Here is a 21,290-nt window from a genome sequence, read left to right as displayed (position 1 = left end):
AATTAAGTAATTAGTTAATTAGGGCAACAGATACACATCCTACAAAGAAAAATGTATTGCAAGAAAAATACCAACTGGGGTAGAGCCATGGTGCTTAGAGAAAAACATCAATTAAATTGACAACTTAATCTTAAAAAAAATAACCAGACATTCATTGCTGAACTGTAACAGCAGAACAAAGTGTACATTAATATACTTCAAGGAAACAAAGAGCACGAGGGTCAGTTAACGTCCAGAATCCACCCACCAAGGACACACTTGCATGGATAGTGTCTACCCTCCAATCATCAGCTTAAATACATGACAATCAACAAGAGTAAATATCACACATACACATTGAATATGAAAGTGGGCCACAAGCAACACCTGGGAAGTGCAGGCATCCTCCCTCTGTTAACACCACTACATAGTGTACATGACAATCAAAGAGAGAAAAAAGAAAGATGTAAATAAAAACTGGTCATTCTAAGAACTATTGCTGATTTTTAAAAAAATAAATGAAAATATTTGTCTGAAAATGATTCACTGTGATTGAAGGCTTTCGCTTACCCCTTTCTGGAGCCCCCCAAATGGGATTGTTGGGAATTTCTGCAGCAGAAAAACAGAAGAGAAAAGGGATTTCTGACTCCTGGTTCAAGGAATAGAGGGTCAAATTGCCTCTGTGTGGGCAAGAGTTTAAGGAAAAACTCCAGAGGCTTGGATGGTCCCTGGGTCAAATCTGGATGGATTTAGATCTTACCTCCCCACCCATCAAGTGACTCCAGAGAAACGACATTATTTAACAAACAGGAAAAAAAAAAAGACCTCAGTGGGAAAGGGGAAGTAAATGAAAGGGGCAAATAAGCTTTCATTAAAATCTTAATTAATCTCAAATTCAAAGAAACTTCTGGGAGAACATGGGACCCTCCTCATCTTGGGTTCACTATTATCCAGTATTTATATATTCAAACTTCTGCCTGCTGAATAGTATTCTGTTCGCAGGGGCTGATTGAAAAACATTTTTTTCTGTTCTTTTTCACTCTTATCTTATCCTCCACTCTCATTCAGATTTCTTCTGTGATAAAGGAAGTTTTAAGTCATTTCCTTCTTTGTATTTCCCAAATCCCAAATAGTTTGCATTTCTTAAATTTCCCACTATGAAGTGGGGATCATAGCTACATTCAAGGATCCTTTTCCTGCTTTGACCACGTATAGTTAATCATGATGCCTGAAAAACAAACACAGCGCCAGACTAGATAGTCTCAAGGCCTTTGCTAGAGGAGGCAGCCACAGCTATTTCCTTCACATCAAAGATGCAGTGGCTGGTGTGTTTACAAATTTCTGACAATAAACAGGTAGCTGTTTATCAGCTAGAGTGGTGCAGTAGATAGCGGAGAGAAATTCCAATCCTAAGAGTTGCATACAGTATCTAAGGCCAGCAGGCAAACGAGCCTTGGCAATTTACACCTTGATTTCTTGTTGTCAGGAAATTACTTTAAGAAATAAGAGGTGTTCCTAGAAATAAGCAAAGATACTTCTTTTCCAGTTCCTATGTTGCTAGCTATATGCTCTACTAATGCTATTTATAGTAGGAGAAAAGCCTGGCCATGACATAAGTTTAAATAATAGTGATTTCTAGTTAGGGATATGAGAACACAGAAAAATCTGGAATCTAAATTCAAGAACCTATACTCCTAACTCCTATATTTTCAAAACGTTGCCAGAGGTTTTCGCTATGTGAATCACAATGAATACAGTTGGGAATCATATGGCTAAAATCCCAAACAATGTTTTAGAGAACTATGGGAAAATATTTTTCTCTGGCAGTTTTGGTTGTGTTACATATTGTGGGAACTCAGGAGGCAGTTGAAAGTTGGCTGCTATCAGAAAATTACATAATTTATAGTATGAAAAAAGCAATAAAAGCTATTTTTCTATACAAATATATATTTTTAACATGACAATGCTTTGTTTCTGCTGGAGCCAGCGTGCACTTTAGAAATAGCTAAAGGGCACTGAAACTTGAAAAGGTTTTGCTGCATCCAAAATTTTAACAACTCTCAAAATTCTAGTAGGGATTAAGTTCTGGACCCTAGTTCTACCACACACACTTTAAACTTCATCTATTTTTATCCAGCAGCATAGGATATATGCTTATTACACAAACACACACATTATATACTGCTATTGCATTTTTGTCAAATGTAACTTGCATTCGAGTGCTGCATTTAGAATGATTTTCCAGGAGATTCAGCTGTTTTACTCAAGCCTTCTTCACAGCTGAAGGAGAGACAAAACGTGGGCAGTCTTTTTTGTTGAAGTAATTTGATTTTTGTCTATTGTGCTGCCAGCGATCAAGATTGTCAAATAAACCAGCTTTGATTCATAAATAATAGTTCCATTATATCTACTCTGCCACTTGTCAGAGTACCTGAAATTTTAATTCACTTGTTCAGCTAAATTTCATCCTCAGTTCATGGCCATAAAATTCTCTATTGACAAACTTTCAAACCAACTTTGACTCTGAGGTATCTAGTCAACATTTTTCTTCTGTGTGGATATTAGTTTATTGAATAAGTGGCATCTGTTTTCCTCCACATCACTAGTGGAGTAGGTATTTCCTTTTGACAGCTTTCCACGATTTATGGGTTTGCATGCTCTGAAGAAAAATAGTACTAAGCAAAAAATTCCAATTCATTACCTCTTAGTACTTAATTAAGTTCATACACATTGCACACTATAGGTGAACCCTGAAATGATTATGACAGCCACTGAACAGCAAGTTATATTATCTTTGGAAGACAAAGAGACTTTTCATTATCTTGACCTCATTTTTTCATCCATAATATTAATAAAATTTCCTTCTGTTTTGTTCCCTCTAACAGATGTACCAAACCATTCTGAAAACAAGATTATATTCTTGGCTATTACCTCTTGTCTGTACATTTAGCTACCAAATGTTTTTACAAAATGTGAAGTCAAGCAATGGCCATTATCAGCTCACTTCACACAGCCACAGATGTATTATGTTGTACAGGCTCCTCCTAATAATGGTTTCGTTTTGGAAATGATAACAGTCTGATAAAAGTAAAAAGCAGAGGGTCTGGCTACCCATCCATACAGAAATAAAGAAAGCCTGTGTTTTACCTGTCAGGGTTCTGTGTACACACATGCATCTGTAAGAGGATCCGCTGGGTGAAAGTCTTAAAGCATTGCCCACATTTCCAAAGGTGCCAGTCACTGAACTCAGAATTTAGTTGGCTCGTTGACGTTGGGCTTGCAAGAACTCGTTGGTTTTTGACACTGATCTGGTTAAATCCTGACTCGATGGGCCCAGACTTATCCAGAAGAGAAAAATTTCTGCTACACGGAGTCTGTGGAAATACTATGGATCGCTGTGGAGTGGCAGGGGGCAGTTTGCTACTTTTGTTAAATGGCTGTAGAGTGTCTGGTCTGGACATGGCCTCCATTACAGTTGAAGGGACATTCACTGGGAGAAAACAAAAAAGTAAATAAGATCTGCTTTACTATTTCTTAAAACTAACACAATTTGGGGAGAAAATCAAAAATATTCAAAGTCTATTTTCAACTGACTAGATTCAAACAATTTAATGTTATTATAACACATAGACAAAGGGCTGGAATGAGAATGTGATCCGACTGGAGAAACTGGTTCTGACATGTAGGAAGTCATCTGAAGAGAGGTTTGAGAGTTTGTAAAGGTCCAGAGAAGATTGACAAGAATGGTTAGAAGTATGATAGGATTCACTTCGGAGAGAAAATTCTGCTGGGCTTACACTGTATCAAATCTCTGTGTTGCAGAAAACAGACACAGCAGTAGTTCCCTTATCCTATCAATGGGCAGTCACTAAAGGGTAATATTACACCCTCATTCATACACACAAAGCCTGTACAATACAAATCCAGTGTCTTCAATGTAATTGCTTGCATGATTAAGGCTAGTAGGATTTAGTTCATCATGAGACCTTGCAAAATATATGCCTAAATATCTTTGTACCTCAGTTCCCCACCAATATAATGGGATTACTAATACTTCCCTACCTCACAGAGGTGTTGAAAAGATAGATTAATTAAGGTTTGTGAGGCACTCTCATATTTTGACGATGAGCACAATGCAACACATGAGAAAATAAAATTTTGCATTTAGTGCAGCATTTGGATGTTGTGCAGTAAATGAATCATGGGGAGTCACATATAAAAGAAATATTTGAGATCTGCCTCATTCCTTGAGCACTGTCCATCTTGTGCATTGAATGAGGCAGGGATTCTGTGGAAAAAATGGTATGTGATCATGTACTTAAAGACTGTACCATAACGCACAATGTCACATGGATGTCTTAAATTCTGGTGTTTCATAACTTTGGAGTGCTTGAATTTGCAACCATAACATTCTTTTAATATAGCATTTGGGGATTTCTTTCTTTCTCTCTCTCTCTCTCTCTTTCACACACACACACACACACACACACACAGAGATTTACCTTCTGAATACAAGTATGTCTAGTTGAGATACAGTAGCAGTTTCAAATGATCTGTTCAATGAATGATTGTGATTAATGTCTGAATAGTTACTGAAATTAAAAATACTGAAATAAAAAAATGCAGTACAAACCTATTTTGATATAGTACTGTAAATAATACAAAGTTCCTTTACAAAATTATTTTTTAAATGTTTCCTCAACCAAAACAAACATGGTAATCCATGTTATTTAATTTAGCTATGTCTAGTCCTTTCTATGGTGCTTTTCACTGTACAATCTGAGACCCTATTTTATGAGTAGCGTTACCTCCAGTAGGATGTGCACTGCAGTACAGTTTTTAAAACACATCCAAACATCTTAGGTGTATGGAACAACATGTGCAGTAGAGTCTGTTATATGTAAACTTTTCTTTTCATAACTCTGTTTTACGTTTCTGTGTCACACAAGGGACATTTAATTTTTAAAAAATTGTAAGCATAAAATCTCATCAAGAGACTCAAATAATGAGGTTTCAGAGCTAAGTAATATTTCACAGTTCATTGTGGGTAAAATTCACCCTTGTGCAGAGGACCAGCACAAGGGCTATTTTGAGGGTTTAAGTGGCACTTAGGTTATGCATAAGCCTGGTGCTGGCCCTCTGCCCAGAGATGAATTTTTCTCTTTCTGTCAGTCTCCCTAGCTTGTGGATGAAACTCCTTGGTTTCCCTTGTAGCGAAGCAGTAAGTGACAATATTTAAAGATTTAACTGTGATGGGATTTTGTTCACTGTATCATTTAAAAAAATGATTTTGTAAAGTACAACTCACAGAAATGCAAATAATATTTCTGAATTACCAACTGGAGCAGATGATTTTTTTAGTGCTAAACATTATGGCCAGTAACTTAATGTCTTTAAAATTCCTCTCAAGTATAACAGATTTGAAAACTCCAGATGAAAAAGGATGTTTATTTTTGACAGTTTAATCCCTAGTATCTTGCTGTTTTATTGCTGCCTGGTTCAGTATTTAAGTTGCTAAGAGACCCAAGTTCATCTCAGTATAGCTGTTTAAGTATCCAAGTATTTGACTGAAAAAATATAATATATAGTTGATTATGCGCTTGCAGCCACAGGGTCATTTTTGGCCAAAGTCATTCAAGCATTTATTATTTGCTTCTTCCACCACATAGAACACATGGCTGTCACAATGGAAAAGAGTTCTCTGATGCAAGCTGAAAGAAGGTAGTCCTACACACACACACCTACCCAAACAGACCAATCCTATGAGGTGCTGAGCACTCTTAATTCCCATTGAAGAAAAGTACACACAGCACCTTGCATGACTGGGTCTGTGATATAAATTATATGCTTTTTTAAAATTTGCAGTAAAATAAAATGGCAGGGGAGAGGAATGAATGGAATTGGGGATAATTGTGACAGGATGGGGGCTCCATCATCATATCAGGGTATTTGTAATTAGCCTTTATTTAAAGGAACTATCATTTTCTCTAACCACAAGGACCCCATCTTTATGGACAGCCAGCCTAGGCCTCCATCAACACATCCCACAGTAATACAATGAAGCAGCATTGACAGTGGCTGGAAAGATCACATTATGTTATCTTTTTGGCAAGAGAGTAAATCCTATGACAGAACTGGCAACTAGCGAGAGGGTTGGGGAAGTAAACAGAGAATAAACTGATAATAAATTCCTAGTAAGGAGGGATTTCATATGTTGCTATGCCATAGGGGGAACCTGCACTTTAGATCTGAGTCCTGCCCACCTGTAGGTATGTGCGTTTTACTCATACTTCATGTTCCACTGAAGTCATATATCTTAAGGATTTCCAGAATCAGAGCCTTACTTTGTAATCGTCTAGCTTACCTTAAATAAATATCCACGGTTTACTTCATACTTCTTAAGAAATACAAGGCACAAAACAGATTAATTGTGAAATATGCACTGTGGACATATAGTTAAAAATAAAATACTTACAATTTTCATCCTGTGCAATACACTGTAAAGGGATTCCAAAGAAAGATGTGTAGCTGTCATTGTACCACACCAGCAGTTCAGTGCCTCTGGGGATATCTATACAGGCCCTGTAGAATATATTTGACCTAGTCATAACAAACAGAAAAATAGCCCAGTTTAGGAACAGGTAGTGCTCCTTTTACCATACGCACTATTATGATGGAATTCCACTGTTTTGGAAGAATTTCTGCAAGTTATCCTGAAAGAATAGCTCATTGATTATAGTAAACCTGAATCCATCTCATCAATGTGGGACTCCAATTAGTGCTTGTAACACAGGATAACAAACAGCTTAAAGCTGCTACTTTGTAAGTATGTCGACACTACAAAATTAGGTCGATATTATAGAAATCGATTTTATACAGTCGATTGCATATGTCCACACTAAGCGCATTAGGTTGGCAGAGTGCGTCCTCACTACCATGGCTAGCATCAACTTACGGAGCAGTGCACTGTGGGTAGCTATCCCACAGTTCCCGCCACCCATTGGGATTCTCGGTTAAGCTCCCAATGCCTGATGGGGCAGAAGCACTGTTGTGGGTAGTTTTGGGTACATGTCAGTCACCCCTCCCTCTGTGAAAGCAACAGCAGACAATCGTTTCACGCCTTTTTTCCATGCGGACACCATACTGCTTTCAGCAGCCAGTGCAGTAGGACTGCTAACTGTCGTCATCCACCGCTTCCACTGAAACTCTACTCTGCTGCTATTGTCTCAATTGTGAATTTCTCCATGTTGTCTGTCATGGGCTCCCGGGTACATGTTTTCTTCCTCGAGAAATGTGCGCTGTGCAAACCGTCGTCAGCCACCGCTTCCACTGCAACTCTGCTCTCCTGCAGAGGCCATACCACAGCAAGCATGGAGCCCGCTCAGATCACCACAGCAGTTATGAGCATTGTAAACACCTCGGGCATTATCCTTCAGTATGTGCAGAACCAGAACCTGCAAAAGCAGGCGAGGAGGCGACGGCAGCGCGGTGATGAGAGTGATGAGGACATGGACACAGACTTCTCTCAAAGTACGGGCCCTGGCAATTTGGCCATCCTGGTGGCAATGGGGCAGGCTCATGCTTTGGAACGCTGATTCTGGGCCTGGGAAACAAGCACAGACTGGTGGGACCACATAGTGTTGCAGGTCTGGGATGATTCCCAGTGGCTGCAAAACTTTCGCATGCATAAGGGCACCTTCATGGAACTTTGTGACTTGCTTTCCCCTGCCCTGAAGCACAAGAATACCAAGATGAGAGCATCACCTCACAGTTCACAAGCAAGTGGTGATAGCTTGCAACGCCAACTACCAGTCAGTCGGGAATCAACGCAATCTCTGAGCTGCTGCTATCAAGGGTAGTGACTCTGGGAAATGTACAGGTTATAGTGGATGGCTTTGCTGCAATGGGATTCCCTAACTGTGGTGGGAATAGATGGAACGCAATATCCCTATCATGGGACTGGACCACCTTGGCAGCCAGTACATAAATCGTAAGGGGTACTTTTCAATGGTGCTGCAAGCACTGGTGGATCACAAGGGACATTTCACCAACATCAACATGGGATGGCCGGGAAAGGTACATGACACTCACATCTTCAGGAACTCTGGTCTGTTTGAACAGCTGTGGGAAGGGACTTACTTCCCAGACCAGAAAATAACTGTTGGGGATGTTGAAATGCCTATAGTTATCCTTGGGGACCCAACCTACCCCTTAAAACCATGGCTGATGAAGCCATACAGAGGCACCCAGGACAGTAGTAATCTTAGCCCAGCAGAAGAATCTGTCCTATCTCGGGACCTCTCCTTCTGCCCCTCCACCCCCATGAACATGATACAGTTCTATGGTGACCTAGAATCCTATTTTCGACGTCTCCGACTCAAGGAATATTTCCAACACACCTCTGAACAACATACTAATCCACAGAGACCTTCCTACCAACACTACAAAAAGAAGGATTCTGGGTGAACTCCTCCTGAAGGTCGAAACAACAGACTGGACTTCTACATAGAATGCTTCTGCCGATGTGCACAGGCTGAAATTGTGGAAAAGTAGCATCACTTGCTCCATAACCTCAGCCGTGCAGAACACAATGCCATCCACAGCCTCAGAAACAACTCTGACATCATAATCAATAAGGCTGACAAAGGAGGTGCTGTCGTCATCATGATTAGGTCGGAATATGAACAAGAGGCTGCTAGGCAGCTCTCCAACACCACTTTCTACAAGCCATTACCCTCTGATCCCACTGAGGGTTACCAAAAGAAACTACACCATTTGCTCAAGAAACTCCCTGAAAAAGCACAAGAACAAATCCGCACAGACACACCTCTGGAACCCCGACCTGAGGTATTCTATCTGCTACCCAAGATCCATAAACCTGGAAATCCTGGACGCCCCATCATCTCAGGCATTGGCACCCTGACAGCAGGATTGTCTGGCTATGTAGACTCCCTCCTCAGGCCCTACGCTACCAGCACTCCCAGCTATCTTCAAGACACCACTGACTTCCTGAGGAAACTACAATCCATCGGTGATCTTCCTGAGAACACCATCCTGGCCACTATGGATGTAGAAGCCCTCTACACCAACATTCCACACAAAGATGGACTACAAGCCATCAGGAACAGTATCCCCGATAATGTCACGGCAAACCTGGTGACTGAACTTTGTGACTTTGTCCTCACCCATAACTGTTTCACATTTGGGGACAATGTATACCTTCAGATCAGCGGAACTGCTATGGGTACCCGCACGGCCCCACAGTATGCCAACATTTTTATGGCTGACTTAGAACAACGCTTCCTCAGCTCTCATCCCCTAATCCCCCTACTCTACTAGCGCTGTATTGATGACATCTTCATCATCTGGACCCATGGAAAAGAAGCCCTTGAGGAATTCCACCATGATTTCAACAATTTCCATCCCACCGTCAACCTCAGCCTGGACCAGTCCACACAAGAGATCCACTTCCTGGACACTACGGTGCTAATAAGCGATGGTCACATAAACACCACCCTATACCGGAAACCTACTGACCGCTATTCCTACCTACATGCCTCCAGCTTTCACCCAGATCATACCACACGATCCATTGTCTACAGCCAAGCTCTACGATACAACCGCATTTGCTCCAACCCCTCAGACAGAGACAAACATCTACAAGATCTCTATCAAGTGTTCTTACAACTACAATACCCACCTGCTGAAGTGAAGAAACAGATTGACAGAGCCAGAAGGGTGCCCAGAAGTCACCTACTACAGGACAAGCCCAACAAAGAAAATAACAGAATGCCACTAGTCATCACCTTCAGCCCCCAACTAAAACCGCTCCAACGCATCATCAAGGATCTACAACCTATCCTGAAGGACGACCCATCACTCTCACAGATCTTGGGAGACAGGCCAGTCCTTGCTTACAGACAGCCCCCCAACCTGAAGCAAATACTCATCAGCAACCACATACCATACAACAGAACCACTAACCCAGGAACCTATCCTTGCAACAAAGCCCGTTGCCAACTGTGCCCACATATCTATTCAGGGGACACCATCACAGGGCCTAATAACATCAGCCACACTATCAGAGGCTCGTTCACCTGCACATCCACCAATGTGATATATGCCATCATGCGCCAGCAATGCCCCTCTGCCATGTACATTGGTCAAACTGGACAGTCTCTACGTAAAAGAATAAATAGACACAAATCAGATGTCAAGAATTATTCATAAACCAGTCGGAGAACACTTCAATCTCTCTGGTCACTTGATTACAGACCTAAAATTCACAATATTACAACAAAAAGACTTCAAAAACAGACTCCAATGAGAGACTGCTGAATTGGAATTAATTTGCAAACTGGATACAATTAACTTAGGCTTGAATAGAGACTGGGAGTGGATGGGTCATTACACAAAGTAAAACTATTTCCCCATGTTTATTTCCCCCCCCCGCCCACTGTTCCTCAGACGTTCTTGTCAACTGCTGGAAATGACCCACCTTGATTATCAGTACAAAAGGTTTTCTCTCTCCCCCCCCGCCCCCCGGCTCTCCTGCTGGTATTAGCTCATCTTAAGTGATCACTTTCCTTACAGTGTGTATGATAACACCCATTGTTTCATGTTCTCTGTGTATATAAATCTCCCCACTGTATTTTCCACTGAATGCATCCGATGAAGTGAGCTGTAGCTCACGAAAGCTTATGCTCAAATAAATTGGTTAGTCTCTAAGGTGCCACAAGTACTCCTTTTCTTTTTAGTAAGGAGCTGTTCAACTATAGGCTGAGCAAGTGCAGAATGGTGGTAGAATGTGCATTTGGACGTTTAAAAGCGCACTGGTGCAGTTTACTGACTCGGTTAGACCTCAGCGAAACCAGTATTCCCATTGTTATTGCTTCTTGCTGTGTGCTCCACAATATTTGTGAGAGTAAGGGGGAGACGTTTATGGTGGGGTGGGAGGTTGAGGCAAATTGCCTGGCCGCTGATTACGCACAGCCAGACACCAGGGCGATTAGAAGAGCACAGCAGGGCACGCTGCGCATCAGAGAAGCTTTGAAAACCAGTTTCATGATTGGCCAGGCTACGGTATAACAGTTCGGTTTGTTTCTCCTTGATGAAAACCCGCCCGCTTGGTTCACTCTACTTCCCTTTAAGCCAACCGCCCTCCCCCCTTCAATCACCGCTTGCAGAGGCAATAAAGTCATTGTTGTTTCAAAATCATGCATTCTTTATTAATTCATCACACCAATAGGGGGATAACTGCCAAGGGAGCCCGGGAGAGGTGGAGGAGGGAAGCACTGGGTCGGGTGAGGGAGGAGGGACAGACGAGGCCACACTGCACTTCAAAATTTATTGAATGTCAGCCTTCTGTTGCTTGGACAGTCCTTCTGTTGCTTGGGGTGAAGTGGTTGGGTGCCCAGAGGGCCCCGTCTCCCTGCATCCTTGGGCATCTGGGTGAGTAGGCTATGGAACCTGGGGAGGTGGGCAGGTGGCTACAGTGGCGGGCTGTGCTCCTGATGCCTTTCCTGCAGCTCCACCAGACGCCGGAGCATATCAGTTTGATCCCCCAGTAGCCTCAGCATTGCATCCTCCTCTCATCATGCTGCCGCCACCTCTCCTCTTGCTCCCACAACCTCTCATCTTGCTCGTTCCTCCTGGCCTTGTGTTCATTTTCTGCTTTCCTGGACTCTGCCACTGTTTGCCTCCACGCATTCTGCTGAGGTCTTTCAGTGAGGGAGGACTGCATGAGCTCAGAGAACATTTCATCGTGAGTGCGTTTTTTTCACTTTCTTATCTACGCTAGCCTCTGGGACGGAGATGATAGGGGGAGCGTTGAAACATCTGCAGCTGCAGGAGGAAAAAAAGGGAGAGTAGTATTTAAAAAGACACATTTTAGAGAACAATGGGTAGACTCTTTCAGGGTGAACCAAGCTGTTAACATTACACAGCACATGTGCTTTCGGTACAAGGTGACATTTTGCCTTTTATATTGAAGGCCTGCTGGTTTGGTGAGAGAGATCACACACACAGGGCCGGGCAACAGAATTCGGCTTGCAGGCAGCCATGGTAAGCCACAGTCTTTCAGCTTCTTCAACCTTCATAACATGTTGTAATGGTTTCAGACAGCATCACCCTCCTTTCCCATACCAAGCACCCGTTGCGTTGGCCATTTAAAAGGAGGGGCTGTGGTTTTCGGGTTAACATGCAGCAGAAACCCAACTAACCCCCCCCACACACCCAATTCTCTGGGATGATCACTTCACCCCTCCTCCCACCACGTGACTAGTATCAGGGAAGATCCCTGCCAGGCAAATGCAAACAGCTCAGCGTGAACGGCCCCCCTCCCACCACGTGGCTAAAAGTGGGGATGATTTCTTTTCAATGGCCACCTCTGATTGTTCCCTTAATAATGTCCCTGGAGGATTTCCGCTCCATCCCCAGACATGTTAACAGACTTTTCAAGTAGCTGTACTGGCCGCAAATGCATCCCAAGTCTTCAGGGCAAATTAATCATTAAACACGCTTGCTTTTAAACCATGTATTATATTTACAAAGGTACACTCACCAGAGGTGCCGTCTCTGGCTTCATGGTCCGGGAGCCCACCTTGGGAGGGTTCAGAGGGTATTGGCTCCAGGGTGAGAAACAGTTCCTGGCTGTCTGGGAGAATGGTTTCTCCACTTGCCTGTTGTGCGCTATCCTCCTCCTCCTCCTCGTCCCCCAAATCCTCATCCCTGTTGCGTGAGACTCCATGGACGGGGTGAGGTAGTGGTAGGGGCACCCCCTAGAACTGCAAGCAGCTCATCATAAAAGCGGCATGTCGGGGGCTCTGACCCAGAGCGGCCATTTGCCTCTTCAGTTTTTTGCTAGGCTTGCCTGAGCTCCTTAATTTTCACATGGCTCTGCTGCAGGTCCCTGTTATAGTCTCTGTCCATCATACCCTTGGAGATTTTTTCAAATATTTTGGCATTTCATCTTTTGGAACGGAGTTCCGATAGCATGAATTCATCTCCCCATACAGCGATCAGATCCAGTACCTCCCGTTCGGTCCATGCTGGAGCTCTTTTGCAATTCTGGGACTGCATAGTCACCTGTGCTAATGAGCTCTGCGTGGTCACCTCTGCTGATGAGCTCGCCACACTGGCCAAACAGGAAATGAAATACAAAAATTCCTGGTGCTTTTCCTGTCTACCTGGCTAGAGCATCTGAGTTGAATGTGCTGTCCAGAGCGGTCACAATGGAGCACTCTGGGATAGCTCCCAGAGGCCAAAACCATCGAATTGCGTCCACACTACCCAAAATTCGACCCGGCGATGTCAATTTCCGTGCTAATCCCCTCGTCGGGGAGGAGTACAGAAATCGATTTTAAGAGCCCTTTAAGTTGACAAAAATAGCTTAGTCATGTGGATGGGTGCAGGGTTAAATCGATCTAACGCTGCTAAATTCGACCTAAACTCATAGTGTAGACCAGGGCTAAGGTAGTGTAAGCTCTAAGAAAATGTTTTACAAAACATAATAATCTATTGTTGTTGCAGTATCCTTTTTGAAAGAAATTTTAAGGGAGACAGATTTTTTTTGTTTCAAAAACATTCCAGTGCAGAATTTGGAATGCAAATTGCACCAGTGCACAAGATCTAGGAAGTGGGACCGACTCAAAACAGATGAGTTTATTTTCACTATCCAAACTGAGGGAAACTTCAAACACACAGTTTAGAAGGTAAAAAGTAAATAGATAATAATTCTTTTAGATTTAGTAAGTGCTGTTAGTAACAGAAGTGAAGAATTTTTTTTAAATACAGAAGATGATTTTAAACATGTGTCCTCTTATATTTCCTTCAGTCTCACAACAGAAATATATCTCCCAAAAGAGAGAGAACTAAGGTTGAATAATATGGACTTTTGGCCCAGAAGAGTCCAGAAAACAGGGCTTGTAATGAAAAAGAGTTACTGAGGAAATCTTTCTCAATATGAAACATGGGAACAAGGTTGATGGCCCCTCGGGTAAGTATGATCTAGTATTCACCATAACTGAGAATCCTTCTATAAGTTCTATCCTCTGGGAAAACACTGGGACATTCATAAGCCATGGATCTGAGAGTTCTCAAATTTAGGGAAAAAACCCTAGAGTTTTGCAATCAAAAGACTAGAAGGCCTGATCCTGATCTCTCTTTGAGTGAAAGGACTTGAGTAATTCCAATGAAGTTAGAGGTAGGTGCAAAATCAGTGTGAGATCAGAATCGAGCATCTAGAAGAGGAACTGAAAATCTTATTGGTTTGTAGTAGCTTTTCGCTTAAGCCTGGTACAGTACAGTAAAACACCCTTATATGAGATGGATAGAAATTCAATACATACAAGAAGAGCATTCCACTCTTCCTGAACGATTACACACCAAAATGATACAGTCAAGGTACCAAGAAATGACCATTTTTTAAAACAGCCTGCATAAGGCAGAAAAATATCTATAGACTTTAAAAAAAATGTTCGACCTCAACTGGTTTTCTCAGTGAAGAATTGCTACAAATATTAGCCTGAAGTTCAAGATAAAAGAGTTTAGAGTTGGTAGGCCTTAAATTTAGCCTTTCTGTAAAGAATTTGCCGTAGCAGTGCAATTTGTTCCTTGTATAACACTGCAGACATAAGGAGAATCCTTCACCACATTTTTCATGGCAGTGAGATATGCACTTGTCAACATATTTTGTCACCGCAAAGTGGCTCTTGGCAACAGGATCATAAAGATCAATAAAAAAGTGCAGATTCTCAATATTTTACTAGCAGCTGCAAAAATTTCATTTATCTTGTTATTTTCCTCGCTTACTGCCACCCTGTCTCAGGAGGGCACTGCTAGCTAAGCAGAATGTTTTTCCCAACATTCTATGAATATCTGACAAAAACTCTTGCCTTCGTGTGTCTCTCTCTCTCACTCTCTTTCTCTGCTTCTCTCTCTCCCAAAGCTGTACATGTTATTAATTCTTTCCACCGTTACATAAAAATCAAAATTGGAGCCATGCTATAAATCACCAGCATCTCCTAACTTGAGAAAAATCGAGTCTACTTTGTACTTCACCCTTGTAACATTTCATCTCTCAGTTTGGCTTCCCTTAACATAAACACAGCAGTCCAGCAAATGAATGTGCTAAAACCAAATGACACACTTTGCTGCTGAAAGAGCAGAACTGTTTTTGAGCAATGGGTGGTCTGTGAAGCTTGGAGTAGGCCGAAAAAAAATGTGTAAGTGTACACCGTTCCTTACAAGCGTACAGAGCTTCCAAAACTTGCAGAAATCTCTGCATGCTGAAGTACATCAAAGGGATTTTTCCCTTTTCGGATAATATTTCCTTTGCTGACATGTATTTAGTATTGTGGTTGGATGACTCATAAAGATAGCTTCATGGCGTCCCAACGCAGTTGAAGCAGAACACATGCCAACAAACATTATTGTCAGCCTCAAAATAAAAACAAAACGTTCAGCTAAGGTTCAATCAATCAAGAGTGCTTTCAAGAAAATTCCATTTAGATATTACAAATCATAACAGAATGAATTTAAACCAGCTGACTTTCTGTGAGGAGGATGTCCATGTACAATAAAAATTAGACCAGTTTTTCAGTGTCCAACTTTTCTATTTTCTTACACTTGGATTCAGTCACTGGTGATGGATGCCAGTTTTTTAAATTGTGTTTTTGTAGTTCATTTTACAAAGATCTGAAGTAATCAAAAACAGATCAACAGAGGGAACTCTAAGTAAAAGTTTCATCATGAAAGCAGAGTTGTAAAATATACTTAATATTGACAGATGTGTAACAACTTTCTCATGCCCATATTTCATTTATGTTTTTCATCTATATGTATGTATACACACACACACACACACTCTACACATACTCAAACATGGTTGTCTCAGTGGTTCATAATATACCTGGACTACCAACTAAAAGTGCTCTTTACAACACAGAGACAACCTTAGTTTAAACAGACAATTTAAAAAATGAACCATCAGAATTATAGCTAAAAATATAAATATTTAAGAGCACAATAAAAGTTTGTAATAATATAATAAAACATTGTCATATATTCTTCTTTGAATTGTTATTTTATTTTGACAAGGGGTCAGAAACAAAGTTTAAAAATGCTATTGGGCCATTTTTATCATTGTTAAACTGGCACCCTAAAAGAAAATAATCAAACTGTGCGTATTTTTCATTTTTGTTCGCATTCACATTTGTTAAAATATTATAAATAAGTTTAAGACTTGCCATTAAAAAAAAAAACCCAAAATAAATAGCCAACAGCAGGAGTGCTCAGCTTAGTTTCCAAACATTCTTTGATGTACTTGCTATAACATTTAATACAGCCAAACAGTTGCTTCTGATTCTGAAGGGGAAAGATTTGTTTATGGCTGAGATCATATATTTATGTAACACATTTTTTAGGTTTTTTTCTATTGTTTGTAGGGGGAGAAATGAGAGCCATAATTTCTTTACACATTCTTTTTCACATTCTCATTTTTATTTTGTTATAACCTTCACTAGCTATTGACATCATAGGCATAGGCCATGAGACCATATTGGCTGACAGGTGCATTTAGCAGATGCATATTTGGGTCATAAATGCCCAATGATTCTCCCCAAACTGGCTTCAGTGTTCAAAATTCTGATGTTTTCATTTCAAATGAGGCCTTCTCCTTGTCCTTCTCCCCTAACATAATTATTTATTGTAAGGGATGGAGGACAACTTTTCCAAGTAAACTACTCTTTCCAAAGCAGTCTACTGAGACTACTCAAAGGACATGCAGATTGCTTCGTACAATGTGATCTGCATACATGTTCCTCTTCTAATGTCATAGGGTTTAAATCATCAGGAACATCAGTGAGATCAGAATCAACCCTGCAGTATGTGCTCTCAATGATATTCTCCTTCCCCACCCAGTTTTTGACAACCAAATTTAAGAGCTCTTAAATCCATACTACTGAGATCGTACTGCACAAAATGAAGCCATTCAAGAAAGCCCAACAATTGTTTGTGAACTGGTGATAATTACACTTCGGACTTTTCACTTCAAGGATTTTTTTCTTGCAGCAAATAAACCAAGACATACTTTACCTGTACTGAACTACTGTTAGATTCTGTTCCCCACAGTGCCTTGCACATCGGATATACCTCATCCAACTTGACTTACTGGGTTCCCCGCCATCAATAAAGTGCTGTAGTGTCCCATCTTGGTCATATATCTGGAGAAGAGGTCAGAAGGTCAAGTAGTTAGAACGAATCATCAGCAATCATTTTCACTACTTTGCCAGTGTCTCTGTGTGCCTGTTCCAGAAATTTATTGCCATGAGATTTGTCACTGCTTATTGATGCCCTTAGAAATACAAACAGAATAAAGAGAAATATTTTTGGTGATGCAAGTTTATCATGTTCCTCTTATCAAGCCAATCTTTTTTATATTAAACATATTTGTGGTGTCTCAAAGATGTGACTATGTTTCCCAAAGAATATTTAACCATTTTTGACAGGCCAGCCTTAAATAATGAACTGCCAGATAAACAAGAAAATCTGGATGTAAAGGCTGCATTGAAATGGCTGGAACAGCTGAGCATGGGTTAGTAATCCCTAAACATCTGAAGAAGTGGGTTTTTTACCCACAAAAGCTTATGCCCTAATAAATCTGTTTAGTCTTTAAGGTGCCACCGGACTCCTCGTTGTTTTAATCCCTAAACAAGGATCACTTCTTTCACATTTCAAATACAGCAAAAGCTTGTACTTTAGGACAGGATGGCACAGAGTATAATACAGCAAATACTAAACAACTGGGGAGCCCTAAGATTCATAGTACTAAAATTAATGGAAGTGGAAGGAGAAAGAGTAATTAAAAGCACAATTTCTGAGGTAGCAAATGAGAAACCAGTCTTGAAGGATCTACGTTTTCTTAAATAAGACATCCCTGCTAAGGACAGGAAAACCAGTCTGAGTTTTAAAAAAGAACCCCACTTCCCCCTTCTTACTGTGTCCTTCTAGAACCAAAGACTCAAACCTCTTTGGAGGATCTGAAATATTAGGTTAGCTTTTAGTTCTCCATTATTTTTCATACACGGATGCACTGGAATTTGGATTGGAACCAGAAGACCTAGACTACAGTGAGAGAGCCTGTTCTCACAACCTTTTTAATCAAATTTTGGAAATCATTTGGATAGTTTGGTTAAGTTTCAGATAGGCAGTCTAACAGTTGGGTACTTATCCAAACCAAACCTGATCTCCAAACCTGTTGAGATTGCCCGTTTACTAATTCCTATCCCTTTAAGAGCACTTTCTTTCATGACATGCTTGCAGAAAAACATCTAAGCATATTAAAAATAATCTTCCCTTTTAAAAATTAGTTCAGCTAATACAACAGGGAAAACATACATATATTAAATTGAATTGAAGATTTAAAAAGAAAACATATTATCAATTCCATAAACTCAATTTTATGTTGGCAGAATTGATCCAGAAATTATATTAAATAAATCAGTGTAACTGTGTCTCAATCATCATTTTAAAAAAGCCAACCTGCTTCTAACCATGAGCACATTAAATGCACCAAACAGGGCCAGCCTAGCACAGCGCCCTACCACATGGGAGATATGAGCTCACAACCTGACCCTGTTTCTTTGCTCCTGGTTGAGAAAGGCTGGGATTTCTTTAGAGGCAATGTATTCATCACTGGGAGATGATGAAGGGGAAAGTGAGTCTTCTACAATGACCCATATAGTTATTCATGAGTGGCTATAACAAGCTAAAGATGGAACCATGCCTGATGCTCCTTGACTGGAGGGTCAGCTAATCCAAGAGCTAAGAATTAGGTGAACATAGCAGGGATCCTCAGGGCTTTAAGGGTGTCTTAGAAAAAAAACCTGTGTCTAAAAAGGACAAATAAATGTTCTTGAAGGTTTTCATTTGTTGTTTTTTCCATGTGTTGTACCTTGTTATTAACTAACAAAAACATGAACTGACATCCTTTTTCATATAAATACATGCTAATTTATTGTACAAATATAGCAAATATGCTACAATGAATAAAACATATGTAATGGAGAGGGAAAAGTTGTACAGGAAATGTGCCCACAAAGAGAGAGAGAAGGAAAAATTAATGACTAACAGTGTTTGGCTGGAACCATCCTGGCAAAATCTGTCTAAACAGTTTTTCACACAATGCTTATTTTGTATTTACTGAAGGCATTTATATGGTGCCTTGCATAGCAACATGGATTGCACTTAGGCAAAAAAAAAATCCCATTCATAGAGCTAATATCCCCCTCTATGCCATGAATTCTAAAAGATGGAGATGAAAAGGATGAGAACAGCAGACCAGGTAAGAGGGAAAATGGACCCAACATTTATAGATAAACATGGACAAACAGAGGCCTTTCCACACTTTCTGAATATGACTAGCTAGTACCAATTCACTTGGCACCAATTCACTCAAGCTTCACTCTTGAGTAGAAATAATCCCCTTTATAAAACACGAATGAACTAAATTATAGCCCTGATCCAAAGTGAACTGGACTTGCATTGACTTCACTCAGCTTTGGATCAGGCCCTGTAACTGTTACCTCATTTTATTGCTGACTTATATACCTATGGTTTAGCTTTCTGTATCTCCAATTGCTCCACAGCCGTAGAAGCAATGTCTATAAAAGCAGACAGGAACTCTAAATTGGGCAAAGTTTCATAATTCTGCTAGCTTTTCTTATGTTTGGGAGACATCACAATTTCTCTGTCATATTTTCTATTGGATTAATGGCAGGGAGAGGAAGGGGAAATTGCTACAAATGTTGTTGATTTGTACAACACGATATCACTACATTTTTTGCACGATATCACTACATTTTTGTCTAACTCAGGCAACAAGTATGAAGGGCGGGGGGAAGCATAAGCAGCTGTAAAGTAGAACATTTATACTCTAGCACAAGCTGTGAATGGAGCTACTCTGGCATATTATATACATTTACACATTCCCTCTATATTACACATACACATATACATACTATGCATGTAGCGAAGCTAGCTTTGTAATAAATTGCATTTACTATGCATTTACCTTTGACAGTTTTGTCTGTTCACTTATCCATCCCTTCTGGGATTACGTTTAACAGATTCCAGAAGAAGCTGCCATGCTGAAAATAAGGTATTCTTTCCCCAACTCCGGCTGGAGAACCCACTTGCCTCTCCAGGTCCCACAACCCTCCTCACCCTGTGCCTTTCCCTGACATGACCAAGGGAGTGGAATCCAACCAATTCATTGTCTCCTTTCTCCCCATGTTGTTTCTTTCAATCAGAGCTGGGAGCAGCATCCAACCTGCTTACTGGCTCCCCTTCCCTCTTCTGAGCCAATATAACTGTTAATTCTTTGTTAGTTTTGCTAATAAGTAGTACATTAACATTTCCTATCTTTAGTCCGTTCTAATTTATCTTAAGTAGTACACCAAGCTACTGGTACAGTTCAGATACTGATACAAGGTTACTCTATAAGGGTTATTTATATGGTACAACTTGTTCCTTCTTTATTAATCTCTATGCGATAGGATATTGATGTTTTACAGTTTAAAGAGATTATATACTCAAATTTAAATGCAAAAATGTATGACGATTTTGCAGTTATATCCCTTGGTTTCAGAATATCAGAAGTCCTTGCTTTCTTATCCAGAGCCAGAGCATAGGTCAAAGTGGAAGAGGGCTCTAAATTGACATAAACTATTGAAAGTAATCTCTTTTCCAGTTTTTATTGCCCCTTCTCCAGAATACAGCCTCCCCAACATTTAGGAGCATAGGCACAGTGAGCAGCAGCAGACTATGAGGTATATGAAGGGCAGATGACCAACCTCTTTCCAGGTTGCCATCAACGCTGCTACATAAACTAGATGTGTTCAGAGCAGAGATATAATGGAGACAACAAGTAGGCAATTGGTGCGCTGAGACTGCTGCTTCTTATCCCAAATATAATTGTTTCATCTACCCTGTTTGTTTTTGTCCACTTGTCTTTTGTCATATGCTAAGGTTGTAATCCCTTTCAGGGGCAGGGTTTGTCTTTTAATTACATGTATATACAACCCTACACAATGGGGTCCTGATCCTTGATTGCAGCCTTTGGGAACAACTGCAATAATATAATAAATAATGATGAAAAGATAATATTAATAATAATAGTCTTTTCAAACCAGATAATATACCATATAAGTGATCCTTGAAAAATCTAGGAAAAACGGTTACTAAGCAAAATAAAAAGCTACTGTAACCAAACAGTTGGGTACTATTTAGAATATGCAAGGGCGTGCGCATGA

General features: G+C 40.6%; 1 protein-coding gene across 3 annotated transcripts in view; it reads right to left on the bottom strand.

The window, feature by feature from the left end:
- Positions 1-21,290, bottom strand: part of PRDM6 (PR/SET domain 6) — a 94,993-nt gene that overhangs the window by 14,596 nt on the left and 59,107 nt on the right. The window contains exons 4-7 of one of the 3 annotated variants that reach the window (XM_084629446.1): positions 17,074-17,201; positions 6,455-6,579; positions 3,127-3,469; positions 550-588 (exon numbers count right to left, since the gene is read on the bottom strand). In XM_084629446.1, coding sequence (XP_084485572.1) covers positions 550-588; positions 3,127-3,469; positions 6,455-6,579; positions 17,074-17,201 — 635 coding nt within the window. Of the gene's footprint in view, positions 1-549; positions 589-1,024; positions 1,208-3,126; positions 3,470-6,454; positions 6,580-17,073; positions 17,202-21,290 lie in introns of those variants that run through there. The other 2 variants (XM_084629448.1, XM_084629447.1) reach the window with 2 other exon arrangements.

The sequence above is a fragment of the Lepidochelys olivacea genome (assembly GCF_965140295.1).
Source record: "Lepidochelys olivacea isolate rLepOli2 genome assembly, chromosome: 5".
Lineage (NCBI taxonomy): Eukaryota > Metazoa > Chordata > Testudines > Cheloniidae > Lepidochelys > Lepidochelys olivacea.
The sequence above is the reverse complement of the archived record's forward strand: the minus strand, read 5'-3'. Positions and strand labels throughout refer to the sequence as shown.